Below are 24728 nucleotides of genomic sequence, written 5' to 3'. Positions count from 1 at the left end.
AACATGTAGGCCTAGAGTACGCAGACAGCATATAACAGGGACTGTAAAAACAGCCAATGCAGTCATGGTTGTTTGAGTAACAGGGATGTCTATTCTTTTATCAGAATAAATGTTCTTTGTGGGGCACCGTCATACATGCTGCACTGGCAGTAAACAGCGGGGGTGTCAGCCCTTACAAAAGCCAAACACTGTGTGGCCGCACAAAGCCGACTTCATCTTGCCAAGATTGCCCAGTCTTCACAACTGAATAGCCAACAGTTATCCTCACAGCAATCTCAGAAAATGTCAGTGAATCTCTTCCCCCCACCTTCCTGCCTCAACAAAAGGAACAAAGATGGTGATACGTAGGTGAGACGTTAAATACTGACGCCAAAGACAGGGCATGTGGATGAAATTAATTTCAGGAACAGCCCAAGGGAGGATAATATTTACTTCTTTTCAGATTGCTGTCCTATTTAGGCCTGAACTCAACTGGCAATGGCTTAGTTTCAAGGTAAAATAAAACCTCTCCATTGTGCACTGATATCCAAGTGGAATCTCCAGGCTCATGTTGCTGGGAAACATGCATAGATCTTCACTTCCATTAACAGAGCCAAAAATAAATTAGTTGAAAAAAAAAAAGTAACAAAACGAATTATCTACAAAGAGAGCCTTGCATAAAAAAAATGATATACTGACATTCTAGACCACAACATACTAATTGACCGCCTTGAATCTTGGGTAGGCTTGTCCGGTCACGTCTTAGAGTGGTTCAAAACATATATTACAGGAAGACAGTTTTTTGTCACCATCGGAGAATACGTCTCCAACAAGTATGATGTGCCTTTTGGAGTTGCTCAGGGTAGTTGCTTGGGCCCTCTCCTCTTCTCTCTCTATATGTTGCCCCTGGGCTCCATCATCAGAGAGCACAATGTTGATTTTCATAGCTATGCCGATGACACTCAACTATATATCTCTGTCGAGCCTAGCCAAACCACTGCCATTCATGCCTTGACTAAATGCATGTCTGCCATTACAGATTGGATGAACAGTAACTTCCTAAAATTAAATGAAGATAAAACTGAAGTGTTGCTCATTGGGCCTAAGAAAAAACGTGCAAAACTCCACTCAAGCCTAGGTGACCTAAGCATACACATTAAAGATAAGGTTACTAGCCTAGGTGTGGTCATAGACTCGGATTTGAGCTTTGAGCCTCACATCAACAAGATAACAAAATCTGCTTTTTTCCATCTTAGAAATGTCAACAAAGTGCGCGGCTTGGCCCCCCGACAAGACGCTGAGAAACTTATTCATGCCTTTGTCACCAGTAGGATAGACTACTGCAATGCTCTCTTCTCTGGTCTCCCAAAAAAAATTAATTGACAAATTGCAACTCATTCAAAACTCTGCGGCAAGAATCCTAACAAGAACCAGAATGAGAGAGCACATCTCTCCTGTCTTGGCAGACCTGCACTGGTTACCTGTCTCATACAGAATCGACTTTAAGATTCTGCTCACAGTATTTAAAGCATTAAATGGACTTGCCCCTAGCTATATCTCAGACATGCTCTCTTTTTATGCCCCTGCTCGAGCTCTCAGGTCCACTGATGCCAAGCTGCTAAGGACCCCCACCCCCCCGCAGAAGAAGATCGGCGACGCCGCGTTTGCCTGCTATGCGCCCAAGAGATGGAACGCCCTCCCCATCGAGATCCGATCAGCCACCTCCGTCGACTCCTTTAAGAAGCAGCTGAAGACCCACCTCTTCATCCTTGCCAACTCCTAGCTGCCAAGGCGTCATAGTGTCCCAGCCGCCGCAGCGCCCTTACTACTCGCAATCCAGCCCTGGCAGGGGGCTCCCCTAGGTGGCCGCTGGTCTCTGCCTGAGGTTTCTTCCTGACTACAGGGGGTCTTTTTTCTCAGACCTCACCGAGCTTTTTTTCCCCCTCACAAACTATGAATCAAGCGAAAGGGAGTTTTTCCTCACCCCTGATGCCACCAGGGGCCGCACCTGAGCGCCCAATCTCTGTGTGACTATCTATGACTTATGATAGGCCCAGCCACTATGGACCTTACACATCTAAGAATCCTGGTCCTAACCTACGTTGACCTTATGACTCTACATTCTCTGTCTATCTCTTCTTCCTCTGCCTTCTTGCTTTTTCTGCCTCTCCTCTATACCTCTCCTTTTAAATCTATCTCTAACAATGTTTTTTCCCATTTGTTAAGCACTTTGAGTTACATGCCTTGTATGACACAGTGCTATACAAATACAATTATTATTATTATTATTATTCTACTGATGAGAATCAATCAACTTGCCTCTGTGCAGCAAAACCAAGTTGCTTGCATTCTAGCCAAGTGTAAACATCAGAAAGATGTGAGGGAACACACAGTCATGGTGAGATCTCATGTCAAGCGTGTAGAATTCATTGAAAGATTATAAGCTTGCAGCAGTGAGTTTTAGCAGCTCGTGACGTCACGTTTTCTCTCCATCTATGAATTCATCTGGCAATCCCCGCTCACTGCGCTTCCTGCTCGCAGTTGATTCACACGGCATCGCGCGTCACTGCTTCACTGCTGTAGGCAGCACGGAATTAACGACGCCGTCTGGACTAACAGTTGGTAATGTATTTTATTTGTTCAGTTCTGTTGATGCTGGGTGTATGCAGAGTTTAACCGGGAGAAAAAAGTGTCTCGTGACGATGGTAATCAAATGAAATGTCTTTATGGGCTAGCCCTTGCTAGCTAAGATGCCGAATGCAGGCGGTTCACTGTTCACTTTTTACTACGGAAGATATGCCTAAAGGGGAGGGGTCGTTAGCACGCTAGTTACATTATATTTTCAGGAAGTAATGTTACAGAGATGGTTACATTAGTTGCAACTGTTGAGCGCGGCAAACGTTTGATCTACTATTGCTCTTTCCATTCACTGTCTTTCGGCTGATAAATGTCAATCGCGTGTTTGTCTTGGTTTCTAGCTCGCCAGGGTTGGTGAAGTTGTAGAGAAGCGTAGATGTAGAATAATTAGCCAGCTAACTTTAGCTTGAGAACCTTCCCTTGGTAGGAATGTGGTTTTGTGAAGTGGAGTGCTTTTCACCTCACTGGATAGATTGACTCATGTGGCGTAGCCTATAGATGTAGGCTACCTGTTGCAGGACCACCTTACCTCTTCCAGGAAAAAAAGGGTTCCCTTAAGGTGCCAGTTGACACGTTTTCAATCAATACTCTGCTGTAATATTGCATTGCGTATATGGATTTTGAGTATGACGCCAATTACTTTGAGTAGACTCCAGTAGCCTGAATTTTGAAGGCGGACGCACCAAAGATGGCACTTGTCTTTGACAACTTCAAGTTCTGATTCAATGTAACCTAATTCATGTTTTTACCTTGACTGTTTAGTAGGCTTACTCGTTTTCTTTTAAAGTTGTCACTTTTACAGTAGGCTATTTCAAGATGTGTCAGTGAGTTTTGCCAGACGCTGAAATACCAGTGAAGTTGTGCGCAAGGAACATGCACGGCTCATTTTAACAGGGGTCACAAGATTGTTCAATGGCTGTCTCATGACCAATTTATCCGCCAAAGTATCCCGCGGTTTCGCCAGTTGAGGAGTTCAATGCTTTCTTTCGAATCTTTCAAACGTTCTCTGGGAGTTGGTTGTACTTGCGTTTCCCTTTAGCTCCAACAGCACTTTACGCGCAAAGTAACCCTAAAGGTTACACGTGCGTCGACTGTGTAGGTTGCATGTGACGTATTAATAATTCAACCTGCGGATGTGGCGGTGGCATCAGGGATCATTTTGCTTGTACTGTCATTGTACTATAGAGCTTTCAAATCAATTGATTGACAGGACTTGACCTGGTAGGCATTTTTCATTCACTAAATTTGGAGTATTGATGGAACGGAAGTATTTCGTTAGTTTACACTTTCAGAATGTATACTGCCCATTCATATGCTCCAATGGCACACCTGCCCTCCACCCTCTCCACACCTCTTCTATCAATGGGTGACCTGGGCATTAAAGCGCGACTGACCCTAAACCAGGGGTGGGGAACCTTTTTCATTCGAGGGGCCAATTCATATTCCTCCAAGGGCCGTAAAAGTCCTCCAAGGGCTGTATGCCTACTATAAACACAAACCAGGATTTCCCCCTGCACTTTAGGCCTATATTGAAGGCTGCCACCTTTACCACAAATGTAATTTCTAAGATTCCTTTACAAAGCATGTCATATTTCATGTGAAGCTGCATAACATTAACATATCGGGGGCTGGATAAGATGGCCTCAAGCTCTTAGCAGCAAAACTTGCAGTACTTTGGTCAGACCAGTACATCCTAGTTTAGGCTATTACTTAGTAAATATTGATGAAAAGATCATATTCTGAAATGGGCAGCATAGTTGGCAATGCCTACTCTGGCCACATATGCTCTATCTTTTAAAATAAAAGATGTGTAAAGAAACGTATGTCTATATCCAGACATGCGCAAACATAAACCACTCATACAGGTAGGCATGCTATTAAGCCATTATTATAATTGGGTAACACCGAGTAACTTTCTAGATTGGACAGGGGTTTTATGAGTGGAGACCAGTGTTGCCTGATGAGTCTAGCGATTTGCAGCCTAAAAAATGCTCAAAACCTGCCTGGAAGCACTAAATCCCGCCCAATTTGAACTAAATTCTATTGATTTCTATGGCCATAAATTAGCAGAAAAACCTGCCCAAATTGCCTTTTTAACCTGTTTTTACCTACAGAGACGGCCATCCTAAGCAGCCCAACTGGGCGGGAAACCACCCAATCTGGCAACACTGGTGGAGACTGCAGAGAGTTGCCTTTTTTAAGTAGCCTATCTTATCTCCCTCAGAGGCCATTGGAGCGTGTTAATGACTGTCACTGCGGAGTCCCCCGTCTACTACCAAAGTGCTGAGTGTTCTGGCACAGAGTTGATGCCGTGTCCAAGGCCTGCCCGCTTGCTTCTTTGAATCTAATTCATTCTCATGAGGGCAGCAGGCCGCTCGCTGACTGCGTCAAAGCACTGTGCTGTATATGTGCATATTGATCAGCCTGGCCCCTGCATCAAGTTAATTACTTCTTGTTTGCTCTGATTTATTTATTTTTTCGCAAGTGAAATGAAATTATTATGTAGTATTTTAGTTGTCAGAGGGCATGTGTGGGGCAGCACAGCATGCTGGGATCTGGCCATGGAGCTCTTTGGCTGGGAATCCCTGCTGCTCCTTTCAGATCAGTTCAGCTGTTGGGACTTGGCACCGGTGTCATGCAGCAAAATATATGCTTCATACTGAGCGAAGCCTTCCCCTCTCTCCAAAGGCCTCATCACAAAATCTGCAGGCTTGCACGAGGGAAGAAGAGAACACATTATTGGATCTTGAATTTAAGAGGGAATATTTATACTCTGTGCACAGTAGCAACTGAAATGAATAGAGAATAAACTCAAGTCAAGTCAAGTAGGTTTTTATTGTCAATTTCTTTACATGCACTGGTCATACAAAGAATTTGAAATTACATTTCTTGCTTTCCCATTAGACATAGACTAATCTAGGTAAGGACATAGACAGTATAGACATAGACAGTACTTATACATGGACTTAAGACAGTATGGACATAGACAGTGCTCATACAGACATTTAAAGTGCAAGACTGGACAACAGAAGACTTGTAGAGGACATACATTAAGAGGTATCTGTTGTGCTTTTGTGCTTTTCCTAAAAAAAGTCCTTTATAGCGTTCTGACATGGTAATAGTAGCATTTTGAAGAAAATAAATATTAAAAAAGGTCTGTCAAGTACACCAGCAGCAGTGTGTGTGTGTGTGTGTGTGTGTGTGTGTGTGTGTGTGTGTGTGTGTGTGTGTGTGTGTGTGTGTGTGTGTGTGTGTGTGTGTGTGTGTGTGTGTATGTGTTTAGTGCAGGTAGAAGGTGCGGTGTGCGTCTTGTGTGTGTGTGTGTGTGTGTGTGTGTGTGTGTGTGTGTGTGTGTGTGTGTGTGTGTGTCAGTGTGTGTATGTTTGGGTTTAGTGCAGAAAGTGCAGTGTGCTTGTGTGTGTGTGTGTGTGTGTGTGTGTGTGTGTGTGTGTGTGTGTGTGTGTGTGTGTGTGTGTGTGTGTGTGTGTGTGTGTGTGTGTGCGTGTTTTGAGTTAGTGCAGGTTGAAAGTTCAGTCACGAGTATAGTAGTGCAGGTGGAATGTTCAGTCGCAGATATGGTGGTGGGGGGATGGGGGGGGGGGTTGTCAGTGGCCTTGCTGGCTAGAGGCTGACAGTGGAGGGAGAGTGGGTTGAGTGTTCAGCATCTTGATCGCTTGGTGCATTGTGCTGCTCGCCAGCCTGGTGGTACGGGAACGGAGGCGCCTGTACCTCTTTCCAGAGGGCAGGAGGCTGAGCAGTTTGTGTGCAGGGTGGCTTGTGTCTTTGATGATCATCAGTGCTTTCCGGGTGAGGCGTGTGGTGTAAATGTCCTGCAGGGAGGGGAGTGGTACTCCAATGATCTTCTTCGCTGTGTTCACAACACGCTGGAGTGTCTTCCTGTTTTTCTCCGTGCAGCTTCCTCCCCACACTGTGATGCAGTTGGACACGACGCTCTCTATGGTTCCTCTGTAGAATGTTGTCATGATGGAGGGTGTAGCACTTGCCTTCTTTAGTTTTCGCAGGAAGTAGAGACGCTGATGGGCCTTCTTCGCCAGTGATGTAGTGTTGGTGGTCCAAGAGAGGTCGTCGCTGATGTGCACTCCAGTTCAGACAGGACACAGTGCCATGTGTATGTATGATCACAGCCCCATAGGATATGAGTCCATGTTTACATCCTATTTTGTACTCAATTCTTAACCAGTTATGAATAGGGGTGTAAATCTAAGCTTCCATGACGATACGATTCAATATCGATTTCTTAAGGCAGCGATTCGTTTATTTTCGAAACTTAAAAATGCCCCTCTATACGATTCGATTTTATGCATTTTTTTCCAATTACATTTCCGCTTCTATTATGTTGCAGAATTAAGAGCTAGGGCAGGGGCCAGCGATTCAATTATTTTCGATTCTTCAGACAGCCCCACGATACAATATGATTCGATTCGATCGTCTGCCATAGAATCGATACATCAATAATGCATATCTATTATTTCTTACACCCCTAGTTATGAACCTCCCCTGATTGTGAGGTTCAGACTGGCTGGCAGGCTGATTATTTCATAGCTTATACTAAAGAGGCTAAGTGATGCAATTCCATCGCTGCCTGCCATTACTGGATCCCAGCAGATTATTCCACTGCCGTGAGGAAATCAGCACTGGCATGTTCAGCCTTGCTCTAGCTTGAGTAGTTGGTGATGGCATAGGCTTAGCACGGCGTGCAGCACTGGCACCATTTCACATCACGGGATGCATGTGGAAAGAAAACACTCCTGCCCTGCTCTGGCAAGAAACCAAGGTTTTCTTGAAATTGCAGTCATTGTGTTATTCCATGAATCCTGGGCGTAACTGTCTAGTGATATGGATACACTTTACCTGAAAAGCCCAGCTATTATGTTTAAGAAATCATGTGTGGGCCTGAAGACAGTCATGGAATATAAGCTTAATACAACTTAACATTACAGTAGTTGACTATGTAGACGTGTCCTACCACACTATAGGCCCTCAGCTTACTGTGCTTTATAAAGGCTGAACGTTTAGAAATAACTTGTCAAATGTGTTGTGACACAACTCCTGTTTCAAAACAGAGGTCATTGTGGCTTGTGGAGGTGTTTAGTGTCTGCGGCAGGTTATATCTTCAAAGACTAACTTAGGTGTTAATTGCGCTACTGATTTACTTGAAGTGAGAGTGTAAGTTCTGCGTTTGTTTGTATTGGAGCTATCTGCTTTAAATGACCAGAGAGGTTATCTTTTACCATAATGATTAACTGCAATCCTGCCTCAACAACCACTACTGGTCTACGTAGATATAGGCTGTCAGGGGGAAGCATGCTTTGATGTTCAATAGGCAATTGATTGTCTCAATTGTAATTCATTGTCTTGAAGCTTGTTTACCTACTTTTAGTTGTTTTTCATATATAATACACACAGATAATGCATTTGAAAGATATGATAACAGTTGTAAATGGGCTCCACTTGGGGATGGAATATGATGGATATAAGTTATCATAACTAGGTCTGTAACGATACACTCAACTCACGATTCGGTTCGTATCACGATTTTTGACCTACGGTTCGATACACCCCACGATTTCTGAAATGTATCTCCATAGAAGTTTGGAAACACTATCACATCAAATCCATAAGGTTGTTTCCTGGACTAATGGGTAATAAAACTTTGAAAGGGCGTATCACGATTCTGCCTCCTTGTATCACGATACAGTATCGTGACTCTGTGTATCACGATTTCTCGTTTCTGTACAATATCGTTACAGCCCTAATCATAACAATATAACATTGCACACACTTTTCTTCTTGTTGGTGACCGGTTTAGAGACCCTGTTGGGGAAAGAGTGTAGTAATTCCTATGATTGATCCTGTGTAAGTTAAGTTTTTTTTCTGTACTGTAGAGATTTTGTTTTAAGCTTACAGGTGAACTTCTGTGTCAAGCAGGTCTGACCTTTTCCCTTAGTGATACAATTGTTAAACAATATAACCAGGAATCCACTTACATACAGTATACTCGAGAGCATGTGAGTCATAGAAGTCCCATTTCTTTTTAGAATAGATCAAATATGTGCTGTCAAATATGTGTGGTATTGCCTCAGCAGCATTCAGACCTTGCAGCTTTCAATGGGTTGTTCACCTTCAGATTTTTTTTGGTGCTTGTTGAGTTGATCAAACACAGTGCAGCACGTTTCTTCCATTTGAACTGGGAGGCTAAATATTTCCAGAGTGGTGTTTCTGTTTGCATATTCAGGTGTGCGGATATGGGAGTTTGGAAAGATGTGTGCGTCTGAATGAACTGGCAGCCAAATATGTGACGTTTGTGAGCTGTGACTGAACGTTTTTTTTTGTGCTTCAATCAGTCAATACTACATTGTTTGATGTCACTACGCAATTCTGTTGAGGTTCTGTTCATAGGAAAAAGAAAGTGAAAATTGTGACATTGCTTGACTAACAAACCAGCAGCTACCATGAACTACATGTGCATTGAGGAGCTGGAACTGATTTAGATGCACTTACCAGCAACTAGTGTTGACTAGGCCTACTAGTTAGTTATTCATTATTGTCCAAGTTGTGTCCGTATTGTCATTCTCGTTAGAGCGTTGTGAGACGGCCTAGTTTTAAGGTTACCCTACCGATGTCATTCTGTTCCCTACCTACAATATTTTATGAACTTTTAAAGTAAAGTGTACTTTGTTGTCAAAAAACTGCGTAACAGGGTTAGCACTGATGTTTGAAGTTGCGTTTGACCTGTCTCCAATGTTCAGTTAAACTAAACCATATAAATAAGACATTGACAGTACACACACAGACACAAAGACAGACAGACAGACACACAGACAGACAGACACACAGACAGACAGACACACAGACAGACACACAGACACACAGACAGACAGACAGACAGACACACAGACAGACACACAGACAGACACACAGACAGACACACAGACAGACAGACACACAGACACACAGACACACAGACACACAGACACACAGACAGACAGACAGACAGACAGACAGACAGACACAGACAGACAGACAGACAGACAGACACACACACACAGACAGACACACACACACACACACAGACAGACACACACACACACACAGACAGACACACACACACACACACAGACAGACACACACAGACACACACCACACACACACAGACACACACACGTACAGACACACACACGCACAGACACACACACGCACAGACACGCACACGCACACGCACACGCACAGACACGCACACGCAACGCACACGCACACACGCACGCACACACACAGACACATAGACACATAGACACACAGACAGATAGACACAGAGACACACAGAGACACACACACACACACACACACACACACACACACACACACACACACACACACACACACACACACACACAGAGAGAGAGACACACACACACAGAGAGAGAGACACACACACACGGGTGATTCTCACGAAGCTAAAAAAAACAATGTCCAAGAGGTTTTAATGGTGAAATATGACATGGATTCTTTTGATAATATACATTACTGTAGAGCAAGACATGTACTTTCTGGCACACTAGTTCATTAAAAAAAATATTATTTTTATTTTCCACTTTTTATGCATTTTATGGGCAAATTCTCATTACCGAAATGTGTCCCAGCCAAAATTTCTGGTCTTTGAATAAGGGTAAAACATACTAAAAAGTACAAAAATACGTAAATAACACTACAAGTGTGTTGGTTTATGTCAGAAGTTTCACTAAGTGTTCCTTGTTGGCAATTTAAATAATGAACACTGATGATTATCTCAAGAAAAGGTTGTGTCCCCAAGTATTTCTTCTCATTACCGCAATATATTTCAGAACTACAATTAAAAGCTTTCAGAATTTCAATATGAGCTGAAACTACCTACAATTCATCTGCACTAACAGGAGATTCATGATGGCTACATGACTAGTCAGCCTTATCGATTGTGGCTGTAAAATGTCATGATTTGTCTCAAAAATATGCTAACACGACAAAATTGGTTCTCATTACCGAAATTAGTCAATATTTCAAAATGAAAAAGATTTTTTCATTTTAAATTTGCTTGGTAATAGGGTATTCATTTTTAGAATTCAACAAAGGTCGTAAATTAGCTCAGTCACAATAATTGAAGTTACAGTTAGCATTCTTGTGCTGAGCCATCTCATTACCGCAATGCACATTCTCATTACCGCAATGTTTAAAGTACCTTTCGGTAATGAGGATTCTCAATTTCGGTAATTAGACTCTATGGTGATTTACATTTAAAATATATTTTCATGACATATATGTATTTCCCTTTTTATTTATTAACATTTTTAAACATGCAACTGCAACCTTTAAATACAATCTATAGTTTGGCAGTGTAAATATTTTCACTACGTCACTTAATTATTGTTAAAGCACTTGATGACAGTTTGAAGTGAAATTGCACCCATTTCAGTTTGAAATATGCAATTGTATTGAAACCAAGCCAAATATTGTGCAATACCTATATATATGCAATACCTCCTTCATCTAATGAGCGTTCTCTGTAAAAGTGATCATCTCCCTATACATTACATAGGCTAAATTGAGTGGTAGCAAGAGAGAGTAGCAAGTCACAACTTAATTCTTGCTCATATGAACTCATGAATCAATATTCTGGCTGTTTCCACCCTTGAAATGTGGTCTATTGATGCAGAAAACTGCTGAATGATGTCACCCAATGCAAAGGCAATTGTGAACAACGAAGCCAGCACTCACAGTTAAGTTGTCAGATTGCGTTGATGGCGAAAAGGGTTGGGAGACAAAATCGTCTCACTTCAAGTCTATGTGCCAAAAAAAACAAAATACTTTTTTCCCAGAAATTGGCAGATTTTTTGCTTCCTGTGTTTGGTTGTCATAGTACCCTCATTTATAGTAGGGTTGAGTATTGATCCTTTTTTACTAGCATAACTTCCTTCCAAAATCTTTGTTTTGGATCAAATTTGATCATTGTTAAAGGGTGGCACAAAAGGCTTGGCATTTGAAATAGCAGTGAATGGGCCTTTTTAGCGAATTAGGGAGAAGTAGTTTAGAGATTATTTTAAAATCTAAGAAGAGGCATTTGGAGGAATGCTTTAGTTGCCTTTACACTTTCCCAGATTAGAAAATCATCATGCATGTTGTTTTCAGCCGTTGGGAAACTCCAACTCCCATTGTCATTGTGACCCAGCACTCCACAGCACACATGTGAACGCTGCACACAACAGAATGGCATTTATGCCTCACCCACCTCATCCGCATTTATGCCTCATCCCCAATGGCGCCCGAACGGGAGCAGTGCAGCGGGACGGTAACATGCTCAGGGTACCTCAGTCATGGAGGAGGATGGGGGAGAGCACTGGTTGATTAATCCCTCCATCAACCTGGTGGGTCAGAATCGGGATTCTGATGCCCTAACCCATGACTGCCATTGATGTGTGCAATGTGCAATTCAATCAGTTAGTGGTATTCAGTGATATTTCATAACATCGTTCATAGTGAATTCTGCCTTTGGTCCGGACAATATTGAGGTGAAATAAACAACGTGCTGAGGAAGAAAATGTTTTTTTCAATGTTATTCCCATGTACTGTACCGAAAATGTACCGAACTGTGACCCTAAAACCTAGGTGTACCGAACCCGCATACCATTACACCCCAATCTGAGACATTTGACATCTCACATCTTTTCAGTAGGCTAAATGGTACCAGCACCATAATATAAAACAGGAATAATATATCTTCAAGAAATGTCTAGACTATATGGTTGTAGCTCTGGTGAGCAAATGATAAACAGACATGCCCTTTGTCTTGATAAAGATTTACAACGTCTCTAGCTTTACACTTATTTCACAATCCTCCGAGAATGACTCATCACAATTAAGCTGAATAAAATGAAAGGAAGGAGATAAAATAGCTTCAAGACATTATATTGTCCTCCCAATGATGCAGGGTTCCTTCTGTAGTCCAGTAGCTGTATCTACTCTTTTCTAAGCTACTCTAGTGATCTCCTGTTCCTTCTACCTACTTCCTGGTTGCCGGCGCACTCTGAGTCAGAAAAAAATGTCCAGTGCACGACTTCGCACTGTGACACGATTTTCCAGTTCATGACAGATTTTGATTTCTGGTCCACTATGGATTTTTGGCTGGAGAGGTCAGTAGTGAGTTGTGATGTCATATTCAGGGTGGGGATGAGGATTGGGGGATGTAGGTATGCTTCACTGGGGTCATCAGGTGGCTACCCTCTGGTGTTTTGATGATGGACTCACTTTAACTTCAGAGTGCCCATTGGCAAAGCCTGGCATTTCAGGTGTGCACTAGGTCTGGGAATCGATCCAAATTTCCTGGATCGATTCGATTCCGATCCAGAAGGCTATGTTCCGATTCGATCCACGATCCGATGCGATTTGATATCGATCTTTTGTATTGCTGGGCTGTCACTTTAACCCATTTATGCCTAGAGTTCTAGGACCGGTTATAAAAACCTAAATATCTTACATGAAATACCTTTGTATGTGAGAAAGAAGTGGAAGAGAGCTACAGGATGTATATTAGTAAATAGCGCCTATAATGATCGGCAAAAGGTCGATCCACAAAGTTGTGAACCGATATCGTCCTTTTCGAACGTGAATCGATATTGGATCGCGATTCGATCTTTTGAACCCAGCCCTAGTGTGCACTGCACCCCTTGGCCTTCGCCCCTTATACTATGATGCTACTTTGGTGCCAAGGAGGGGCCTCGCCTCTTCACCTACTGCAGGGGTGGGGAACCTTATTCATTCGAGGGGCCACTTCAAATTCATCTGAGAGCCGTAAAAGTTCTCCGTACTAAGAACACAACCAGGATTTCCCCGCACTTGAGGCCTATATTGAAGGCAGCCACCTTTAAAACAGACCCCATCCTCTCTAGTTCCCCTGAACTAGTTCCAATCGAGACAGGTTCCCCACCCCTGACCTACTGTACAGCCACCGGAATACTTGGTCTACTCCCCCTTAGAGGGCTTTTATGGTCTTTGGCTGGGTTAAGTCTTGAATATATCATTCTGAATATCATTCAGTAGCTTAATGAATGGTTTTACATTATAGAATATTTTTATCATCTTATTAGGTGTCATCATAATTTACTAATATTTGGCTTTAGTTCAATTTATTTCTCCTTATTCTCATTACCGAAAACGTATTCTCATTACCGAAACATCCCCCTCATTACCGAAATGAGCACTTGATTGTTTAAAAAAAGTTCTAAAGGAAAACTGTATTCTTATATATTTTTTACGAACACCGTACCTTTTTATGTTTCTTTCTCTTCAGCATATTTTTTGACCGAAATTGTAGGTTTCCACTGATATATTCTAAAATTAAAGTGGAAAACAAATGATCCTATTGCGGTAATGAGATAAAATGGTAAAATTCTTAAACTACAATAATAAGAAAAAAAACTTTTTTGAGTGTTTTACGTAGCCCCTAGTACAACTATCAATATTCAATGAACAAAACTGCAAGAACAATTAAGTTTCCTAATAAATTTCATGAAAGAAAAAAATTGCGGTAATGAGCATTTTAGCAGACATGGACTTATAAAACGTTAAAAAATGTGTTTTAAATAGTTGTCAGGTAAGTTGATATTATTGTGCTTAGTAACTGTCCACTTTGATGTGACAGATTCAAAAAGAAATTCAATCAAAAAAGTCTTTTGAAAAAATGGTTGTCAAAACACGTTTGTTGCGCGTTTCGTGAGAATCACCCACACACACACACACACACAGAGACACACACACACACACACACAGAGACACACACACACACACACACAGAGACACACACACACACAGACACACACACACACACACACACACACACACAGACACAGACACGCACGCACGCACACACGCAGTGAAAAAAACACTAAAACACTAAATATAGACAGTAATTGAAGGGCTGCCAGTGACATTGTCCATTTTTAATTCCTTGGTGGTTCTCTCTTGTCTCCCTCACGTCTCCTTCAGTGCAGCAGCAGGAGGACCAGACCGGACCAGAGGACCATAACGGAGGACTGCCACCGACCGTCACCATGGTGACCATCCCGGAGTACTATGAAGGGAAGAGTGTCCTGATCACGGGGGCCACTGGCTTCATGGGCAAGGTGCTGCTGGAGAAGCTGCTGCGCTCCTGCCCCGGGGTCAAGAGCACCTACGTCCTCGTACGCTCCAAGGCAGGCCAATCGCCCCAGCAGCGCATCGCAGACATGGTCAACTGTAAGGTGAGCGAGGGAGCGAGGGAGTGGGGATGGTGGTGAGTGAGGTGAGTGAGGTGAGTGAGCGGGGATGGTAGTATGCTGGGCTTTAAATTGACACCAACCAAATGGCCAAATTCTGGTGAAATTAAGAGTTTGGCTGGTAGAAAAGACCAACTTATTAGTCACTTTGACCCATTAGGGTTTGTGTGTTTGGCTAGTAAGATGTCACATCTATTAGCCATTTTGGCTGGTGATGAAAAAAGTTAATCAAGAGCCGTGGTAGTATGTGACAAATGTGGTTATGATAGACAGTGCAGCTGATGAAGGCTCTTATGGCTGAAACGTCTGTCTGACCCCTGCAATAACTGAATAAAAGGAAAAAAGAAGACTGAATCTGTTCCCTACATTGTCTAAATACTTATTTCCAGAATTCATGCTGCCCGTTCACAAATGTTACTTTTATCACGAACACCCCACCACCATCAAATTCTGAGCATTCAGTATGACTAGGAAAATTGCACTTTTCATACCGTACATAAAAAGGGGGGTCTTCTCCATTGTCTGCTATTTTGAATTTCCAGAAGTATAAATTTTTAGCTTACTGTACTTTGATCTACTTGTAAATATTCACGAAAAGCTCACATTTGGCAGTAGACAGCACGGTTTCAATGAGCAGCATAGTTACAACATGTGGGTGGTTGACGTTTAAGGGCGTAACGCAAAAAAAAAAAAAAAGTTTTTCAAATTCCTGAAAAAAATGATGGATAAAAATTGAAAAAAAAATAGAAAAAAATAAAGCACTTAGTGGTCTGTGGAATTTCACCTTATTTTTGCCATTTTTGGGAAAATGTGTCCTGCATCAACACATAGCATAGGCATGTCACACCGCAGGAAAATTGAGTCACACCACAGGGAATTCACTGCATTATGGCCATTTTAATCATTTTGTATACATGACTGACATCTGAGCTCATGCTAACTTGATAATGATATTGTGTTTAATCTTACTATGTGTTTTCATTAATAAAAAAAACTTTTTTTTCCTCCTATAAGAGCAGTCACACCACAGGACACCATAAAATGAACCTAAGCATTGTGTGACAGAAAGATTGCAATATGAAGACATATTAAGAGGTTAAGAGTCACCTTAAACTTCCACATCACTCTCCAATAACTGAGGTACTGACTGGTTAGGAGCCAGTCTTTAAGACCCTTGTAGTTGGCCTTGCAGCTGCCCATTCACAAACCTTGACATACATGTCACCCCACAGGACGCAATTTGTGTTACGAAATTGAACTTGTAGTTAATATTACTGTCTTGAGTTTTTTCCACATTCACATATCTTAATCTAAAGTTAAGATTTATGCAATCATGCCAAATGCTTCATACATTATTCAAAATGTTGTTGGTTAATTTATATATATATTATTATATATTGTTTCATTAATGTTAGTCACACCGCAGGATATTTGACATATAAACCTTTACATGAATCTTAACAAAAATGTTTCTTCTCATCTAAGACTAATATGAAACATAATGTACCACATCTTCTTTCATTGACATTTGTTTTTTAAAGGAAAATAACAGTTTTGTAGGTTTTAAACCAATGTTACGAAAAAACAAGGCGTCACGTCTCCCACCCATGTACTCTGGCCACCCTCTTACACAGTGCACTTTTAACACATGAAACGAAGAAGCAGCCAAGACCTGTCAAGGTGCGGAGCCACCCTATTCTCAGCATGCACGTATAAAAAAAATGGCAACTGGCTGCACTAAACAGTAGTGTCCCACTAACGTGCTGTGATGGGCCTGATTGAAAGTATGTTAATGGACAGTACAATTGTGGGTCGTTCCACCTCCAGACAAAAGACTGTACTTAAATCTACAATAGACACTCGGCTTTATCGCAAGACAATTCAAACATATTTTCAGACTTGGACAAAGCATGTCTGTGATTCAATTCACTGATAACAGAGAATCAAGCACTTAGTGAAGCTGTGAAAAGAACAGGATGTGATTCAATCATTTGTTCAATCTTCTGTAAACTTCCTGCCCAGCAGCCAAACTGTACAGGCAGTTCTTCCTTATTTATGAGATATTTGAGGGCCCCATTTTGTTGCTTCAGGCTGCTGCACGAAGAGCAGATTTGTGTATGGTTAAGCTTGAGGTTAAATATCTATCCAGTGCATCTGACCACGTTAATGTGGGTAAGATTAATGCCTATGGATAAATCTTAAGTAGTGCTTACTCGCAGAGGAAAATCTGGATATATAGGTAATCTGCTATAGTAGGTTACTGCAGAGGACATGTTATGTGTTTGCTGAGCGTAATTTCTGTGCTATATATAGTATACAGTCAGGACTCTAAATTAACACTAGCCAAACGTCCAAATGCAGATGAGATTTAATTTTGTCTGGAAAAGACCAACTTACTATCCATTTTTACCCATTAGTGTATGTGTGTTTGGCTGGTAAGATTTCATCAACTAGCCATTTTGGCTGTTTGTGAAAGATGTTAATTTAGGGCCCTGTATACTAGTCAGGTCAAGAGCAATGCAAGTACTTTCTGAGTTCCTGAAAATACGAGAACTCCTCCCACTTTCTCGGTAAGCAAACAACCATAGGCAAACCAAGGGAGGTGGGTCAACCATGCCTTTTGGGAAACGTTAATTGTTATGCTCTTGGTCAGACCAAGTCTGGAAGAGATTTGAAAGTCGATGATAATCAGGCTACCTGTGTACAGCTCTTTGACAGATTAAGAGAAGAGCAGCCGGACTTTGCAGAGAAGATTGTGGCAGTGAACAGCGACTTGACGCTCCCCGAGCTGGATCTGAGCAAAGAAGACCAGGAGACGCTGGCTGCCAATGTCAACATAGTCTTCCACTGCGCAGCAACCATCCGCTTCAACGAGCCGCTCAAGTAAGCCGACCCTATTTTTTTCTTGTCAAACACCTAACCGGTATTTCCTCTTTTGTTTTGGAGGTAACTAATGGAGTGCGTAGTGAATCTATGAAGTGAGTTGTTGTGTGTGTCAGGCATTGTCAGTTGGAGGTGGTTATTGATGTGCTGTTGTTTTGTTCACTAGAGAACATGCTGCCTGTTTGAAACAGGGAAGTAGTTGGCCCACTCACTGCCACATGTCATCACAAACAAGTCAGCTTTTGTATCAAGCATCAATGCATTCAGCTTCAAACTTTTGTTGGATCTCAAATGGTGCACTTGTGCACTTCAGTTACTATGTTTTATTACGTAACTAATATGCACTGATACATGAACACTGAAGTGCACAAGTGCACCATTGAGATCCAGTATTTGTTTCAGGGCCTTGGCTGTGGCTCAAACAGCTAAGGCACCATGCTACTGCAGTGTTTTCTATTTGCGTATAGAATAACCTCTTAACATTCCATACAAGTCTATGGTTTTACTATTTAATCCCTGGAACAATTCATTGGTTGAACTTGAACGTAGCATAAAAGGCACATCAATCATAACTTAAGACCGAGGTGGGCAAACTCAGGCGCTGGGGGGCCACGTGCGGCCCACAGAAGCATTTCATCTGGCCTGCTGAGACTTCACAAGACAACTTTTAAATCCAAAGCACCATACTCACACATAACATTCTTTAAAAAAAGCAAAGGGTGTTGTAGGTGTGAGATTAATCAAGGTCACATCTAAATGTTGCAATGTGCAGGAGTGAAATGGCCAACAAGTTATGTCACAAGTCTACATTACAGTATTTCTTATTATTGGCACAGGCATGTTGCCTGCGGCATCTGGCCCATTGATCCATCTTCTACAACCAATGTGGCCCTGGGGCCAAAATAATTGCCCACCCCTGCCGTAGACTGTTACTGCAGATGAGGTCGCCGGCTGACCTATTCACTATTTGACAGTATAGAGAGCCTTAAGTCACAGATTAAGACATGGCCATTACAATTTTGGTGACGGTAAGGGTATAGCATAGGCTCTGCGCTAACGGTAGGGACACATTGATGCGAATTTGGCCAAGCGAAGCAAACTTTCCCATTCATTCCTATGACAGAGGCGAAGGCAAGCGAAAGCAAGCGAACAGGAGCGAAGCAAAATCATTAAACCAAGTTTGATATTATGCAAATGAGGAGCGAATTCGCCTGCGGCGGCCCAATCAAATCAGCAACATAACTATTCCATTCCATTTGATTCGCCGCGACGACCTGATGACGGTTGAGCTGTCACTGAATTTCGCCTCTCTTCGCCTTGCTCGTTTCGCCTGCTATGTGTCCCTACCGTAAGACGGTAATAACCGTTTCTGATCTACTGAAATGTCCTCGTTTCTCCTCAGAGATGCGGTGCAGCTAAACGTCCTGGCCACCCAGAAGATGGTGGCTCTGGCCCACAGGATGAAGCAGCTAGAGGTCTTCATCCACGTGTCAACAGCCTACGCCAACTGCGACCGCAAGCTCATCGAGGAAGTGGTCTACCAGCCACCGGTCGACTACAAAAAGCTTCTTGATACTTTAGAGTAAGTTACAACAAAGTCTGTGATTGGAGCCAGTGGTAAATGCTGATTTTTGCATTTTGCCTCCATTGTTTCCAGAAAGAGCATTGTTTCCATGCTGTTATAATAGTAATTTTAAAAATACAAAATCTGCACACTTCAGATATGTGCAATATATGGCTTTACTGAATGCTGAGTGTTTAGTCTCTGCCTAATGGTCTTGCAGCACAATCAGTAAAGCCATCTATTGCATAGATATAAAGTGTGCAGATTTTTCTGTCCTGCACCTTTACAGCAGATGAATGGTGACCCATGACTACTCACAATAGCAATCATGCAATTACTATTACACAGGTGGATGGACGACAAACTTGTGGGTGTGATGACTCCGAAGCTGATTGGTGAGAGGCCAAACACGTACACTTTCACCAAGGCCTTGGCAGAGTACCTGGTGCAGCAGGAGGGTGGCAACCTCAACGTGGCCATCGTCAGGCCCTCCATCGTCGGAGCCAGCTGGATGGAGCCTTTCCCTGTAAGTCAGGGGTTTTCTTTTGTCTTTTTGACTTTATTTATGATGGAGGACAATGTGAGAGGTGGACAGGAAGCGAATGGGGAGAAAGACGGGGCAGGGCCGGCAAAGGACCCGGGCCCGGAATTGAACCTGGGTCAGCCGCATGGTAGACGAGTGCCCTACCGTTTGGCCACGGCAGGGCTAAGTCGGGGTTTTTCAACACTGAGGTCGGGACCCCATGTGGGGTCGCGTGGAACTCAAATGGGGTCGCCTGAAATATATGAAAGTTTGTGAAGAAAAGAATACTGATAAATGTTACTAAAAATATACCATAACTATTCGATATTCTGTTTGAGGCACCATTTATAAATATCTATAGGTTTAATTGCCTTTAACTTATGCATGTATCCTCAGTAACCTTGAACCCTCACTTGTTTTCACTGCAGGGCTGGATTGATAATTTCAATGGACCCAGTGGAATATTCATTGCTGTAAGTAATGTGCTATTACATATTTCACTCCTTCTCCTTGTGGTTGCGAGTACTCAAAAAAGGGAAATGTTCCTATCAACAGTCTATGGCTAGTTGTTCATGGTGCACAGTCAGATGTCAAAGACAGTAAATCTAAGTCTACCAGTGTGTGGAAGTTCACCAACTTTGTGACTGTAGACTTGACTTGGGAAAAGGCCTGCTTTATTGAGTGTGTTGCTTGTCTTGTGTTGCGTTGCATTGTGATTCCCAGGCAGGGAAGGGCATCCTGCGCACCATGAGGGCGTCCAACAATGCGGTGGCCGACCTGGTGCCTGTGGACGTGGTCATCAACACCACCCTCGCCGCCGCCTGGTACTCCGGCTCCCAGAGACACAACAGGTCAGTTTGCTCCTGGGAAACAGAAACGGATAGCCTGGTTTTACCACACCATATGAATTACTTCCTAATTCATTTTTGGTCTGGGTCCTCGATGGCCTGGAGTACTTGGGTGGGAGGAGTGAGTTCAGCTCTGGTTTGAAACGAGCTCTGACCAATCGCTGACAGTTGATGCTCATCATGTATGCTATTATGCGCCCAAGTGCGTTCGCTTATTGGCCGGCCGTCTGGTGGATGACTAAACACTCCCCAGAGGTGTGTAATCAGACCATTTGTGAGTTACAAGGTCATTCAAAATGAGTGGTTTGCTCCTGGGGAACAGGCACGGAGGCAGGGGCAGTGCTGCTATGCCAGCTATGCCAGCTCCACATTTGCAGTGCTCTGCAGAGGTGTTTCAAGACCATGGTTCAGTAGTAAGCTGGGTTAAGTTGACTGCTTGAGGTAGTGGTAAATCATGTACTAGAAGAGCCTGGAGTGCACTTTTTCTTAACTAAATGACACCCATGGGTAGGGCTGCACAATTAATCGAAAATAGTGCTAAATTAGTGAAATCGAAGTCGAAATTTTAATCGTGGCAATAGTGACCTACCTTTTGAGGGCGTCCTTGAAGCCAGAACATACACTCGCCTCCAAAAGAGTTGTCGCCTATCCATCTGTTTGGAATAACAGCTAATAACCTGACTTTCAATTAATCACTTGGCTTCAGAAGTCACTCATATGAAAGCTATAACCCTCCCGAATGAAAATGGTGCATGAAATTTATTTTTGTACATACAAAGAAAGATTGACCCTTTATTGAACACAGACAGGGCAGATTTTCACAAGACAAAAGTTTTGTCGCCTATCGAACATAATGTGAAAATGAGCAGATAAGTCACTTCAAAACACTTCAAATACGCAGATTGGGTGTCATACTTAATCACTGAATCACTCTCACCTCTCCAGAAAATCGACTTTGGCCTTAGGTGTATGTTTAGGGTCATTATAATCATGGAAAGCAACACAATGAAAATCAATGGAGTTCAATGAGAGATGGTGACATATTCGCTATTCATAGAGCAATACATGTTTAACTTCATGATTTAATCAATGATAAAAGCCCTCAAACACCTGCAGCATGCATGCAGCTCCTCATAAGAGCTGTATCTGCACCATGTTTCACTTTATGCACCATTTCTCTTTTTTCATATTCTTCATCTCCAACACCATATACACTCGCCTCCAAAAGAGTTGTCGCCTACCCATCTGTTTGGAATAACAGCTAATAACCTGACTTTCAATTAATCACTTGGCTTCAGAAGTCACTCATATGAAAGCTACAACCCTCCCGAATGAAAATGTATGCACAAAAATACATTTCATGCACCAAAGACAGATTGACCCTTTATTGAACACAGACAGGAACACAGACATGATAAATATTGACCCTTTTATCATTGATTACATCATGAAGTTAAAAATGTATTGCTCTACGAATAGCAAATATGTCACCATCTCTCATTGAACTCCATTGATTTTCATTGTGTTGCTTTCCATGATTACAATGACCCTAAACATACACCTAAGGCCAAAGTTGATTTTCTGAAGAGGTGAGAGTGATTCAGTGATTAAGTATGACACCCGATCTGCGTATTTGAAGTGTTTTGAAGTGACTTATCTGCTCATTTTCACATTATGTTCGATAGGCGACAAAACTTTTGTCTTGTCAAAATCTGCCCTGTCTGTGTTCATTAAAGGGTCAATCTTTCTTTGGTGCATGAAATTTATTTTTGTACATTCATTTTCATTCGAGAGGGTTGTAGCCTTCATATGAGTGACTTCTGAAGCCAAGTCATTAATTGAAAGTCAGGTTATTAGCTGTTATTCCAAACAGATGGATAGGCGACAACTCTTTTGGAGGCGAGTGCATATACTCAATGAGTTCACATACTGTATAGCAGGATTTTGAAGCCATCACAACAGGAAATGCTAGGAAGGTGATTATATTCATCAGCCCATTATGAGTAACAAGGTTTGAATTTTCTCTGAAGAAAGCATTCAAAGCCTAAGAAGATGTATTTGCATTCTTCTGTCAAGAGGTATTATTGGTTTTATGGACAGTACTCTGAATCTGCTTTCTCATTTGTTTGCCTTGCAGACCCAGAACGATGTTGGTGTACAACTGCACAACAGGTGGCATCAACCCGTTTCACTGGGGAGAAGTTGGTATGGAACCCTTTTCAAACCATCACGTTCCTCACATGACACCATGTCACAGATAGTAGTAGGCAAGGCAATACCTGATGTCACTTAGCCAAAGAATTGTCTAGAAGAGAAAGATACTCCAAACTCCCCACCCAATGCAAAGGAGTGCTCAAGTTCAGTCTCCTAAGGGGGCATTGTCCCTCCCTTCTTCTTACTCTCCTTTTCTGGTCTTTGGTTACACAAGATGTGCGCTACCGCCATCTACAGCGCTACGGGAACTCCATTTATTCTCAACCATGAGACTCCAAAGGTCTCCTAACCAAAGGTCTCCTAAAGGGGCGTCCACAAACATTACATGGATCCCGGGAAAGTATGCGCCTGAAATATCTTACTCTACTAGGCAATTCTTTGACCTTGCTGATTCCTTGACGATTCTTGACCTAGCTGTAGCCAGGACGCAGATCTTGTAATTTGTGGAAGCAAGTGAATGAATTATGCCAAAGACTGAGTACAAAATATAACAGATCACAGTGATGCCAAAGAGGATTTGGAAGGTCTTCAGTGAAACTCGAGAGACCGTTCTAAAGACTAGGTAGTGCAGCAAAGGACCAGGTGTTGGGTTTTGTTACGGATTCAAAGGCTGCTTGGAGACTATAAAGGCTGTGTAGGTGTGTGAATATGACTTAGCCACATTCTTGCTCCATGACAAACAGAAGTTTGCCTGATTTCTCCATAGGAGAAGTACAGGTGTTGATGGCCTTCTCTGTATACAGTGCTGTGTGCAAGTGTTTTTCTATCGCTGACAGAACCCAGTGACCTGAATTAGCAGGAGTTGTTATATTAAGGCTCAAACTGGATTTTCTCTCTCTCTCTTTCTGACAGCATATGCGGAGGTGGCCTCAATCACACATGCTGTTTATAGATCGGCAATATAGTAGTGTGCTGCTATGCAGAAACAGGAATGAGCCTGTTTTAGTTATGCTCAGAACATTATCATGCTGTTCAGCTGTAACTGCATAAAACTGGTTGGTTAGTATAGTATTAATTGAAGATGGCATGTTGCATTTGGTTTTGGAGGCATGGTTATTTCAGTGTGCATTGATTTGTCATTAGCCGTACTCTGACTTGGAGAAGGTATGACCACAGGACTGTCGTTTCAGTTCTTTTTGTTACTCGTTATTGGACGTTTCCTATGTGTAACCATGAACTGGTGAACCATTTTAAAGTTAGTTAGTGGAAATGTACAGTACGGTGTGTATGTAGCGGACACTGGACAGACTGAGGGACGTGTTTGTAGCAGGATATGGGTCACTGTGTGTGTTGCCATGGGTCCTGTGGACAAAGAGCAGGGACCTGCCTTTGTTAGATTATGTTTGAGGCTCAAATATTACCACCTGTGATCTGGAAAGTCTCCTAACCTGATAGGCCAGGCTCTTAACTGTCGTTGACTGTAATTTTTCCACTGAATCACGCAGTCAGTTGAGGCCCTGGCCACTGGCTTTTATGTACTGTATGGCCTGGTTTTCACCCCCACTGTTGGTTTTGGAGTTGATGTAGAGCTGATTGCTGTAACTGTATTGCGATTGCTGTAGTCACCCTTCAGTTCCTCTGTTTTAAATTTCACTTCTTTAAACTGTGACGTACCAAGGTGAGAAAGTTGGTCAATTGTTTACCAAAATGACAGTAGCAGTGAACCAGTTGGATAGTGATAAATGGCGTGCGTGCGTGCGTGCGTGCGTGCGTGCGTGCGTGCGTGCGTGCGTGCGTGCGTGCGTGCGTGCTACAGACCTGTGTCCAAACAGTATTTA

The 24728-nt window shown here is 42.5% G+C and overlaps 1 protein-coding gene across 3 annotated transcripts in view; it reads left to right on the top strand.

The window, feature by feature from the left end:
* Positions 1–2512: 2512 nt before the first annotated feature.
* Positions 2513–24728, top strand: part of far1 (fatty acyl CoA reductase 1) — a 35766-nt gene continuing 13550 nt past the window's right edge. For 2 of the 3 annotated variants that reach the window (XM_063196802.1, XM_063196801.1), the window contains exons 1-8: positions 2519–2601; positions 14650–14903; positions 17626–17801; positions 19204–19383; positions 19714–19891; positions 20317–20361; positions 20612–20739; positions 22874–22941. In XM_063196802.1, coding sequence (XP_063052872.1) covers positions 14715–14903; positions 17626–17801; positions 19204–19383; positions 19714–19891; positions 20317–20361; positions 20612–20739; positions 22874–22941 — 964 coding nt within the window. In that variant the 5' untranslated portion in view covers positions 2519–2601; positions 14650–14714. Of the gene's footprint in view, positions 2602–14649; positions 14904–17625; positions 17802–19203; positions 19384–19713; positions 19892–20316; positions 20362–20611; positions 20740–22873; positions 22942–24728 lie in introns of all 3 variants that reach the window. The other variant, XM_063196803.1, reaches the window with a different exon arrangement.

This window comes from Engraulis encrasicolus, chromosome 4, assembly GCF_034702125.1.
Source record: "Engraulis encrasicolus isolate BLACKSEA-1 chromosome 4, IST_EnEncr_1.0, whole genome shotgun sequence".
NCBI classification, from domain to species: Eukaryota; Metazoa; Chordata; class Actinopteri; order Clupeiformes; family Engraulidae; genus Engraulis; species Engraulis encrasicolus.
This window is presented reverse-complemented; position numbering and strand designations above follow the sequence as displayed.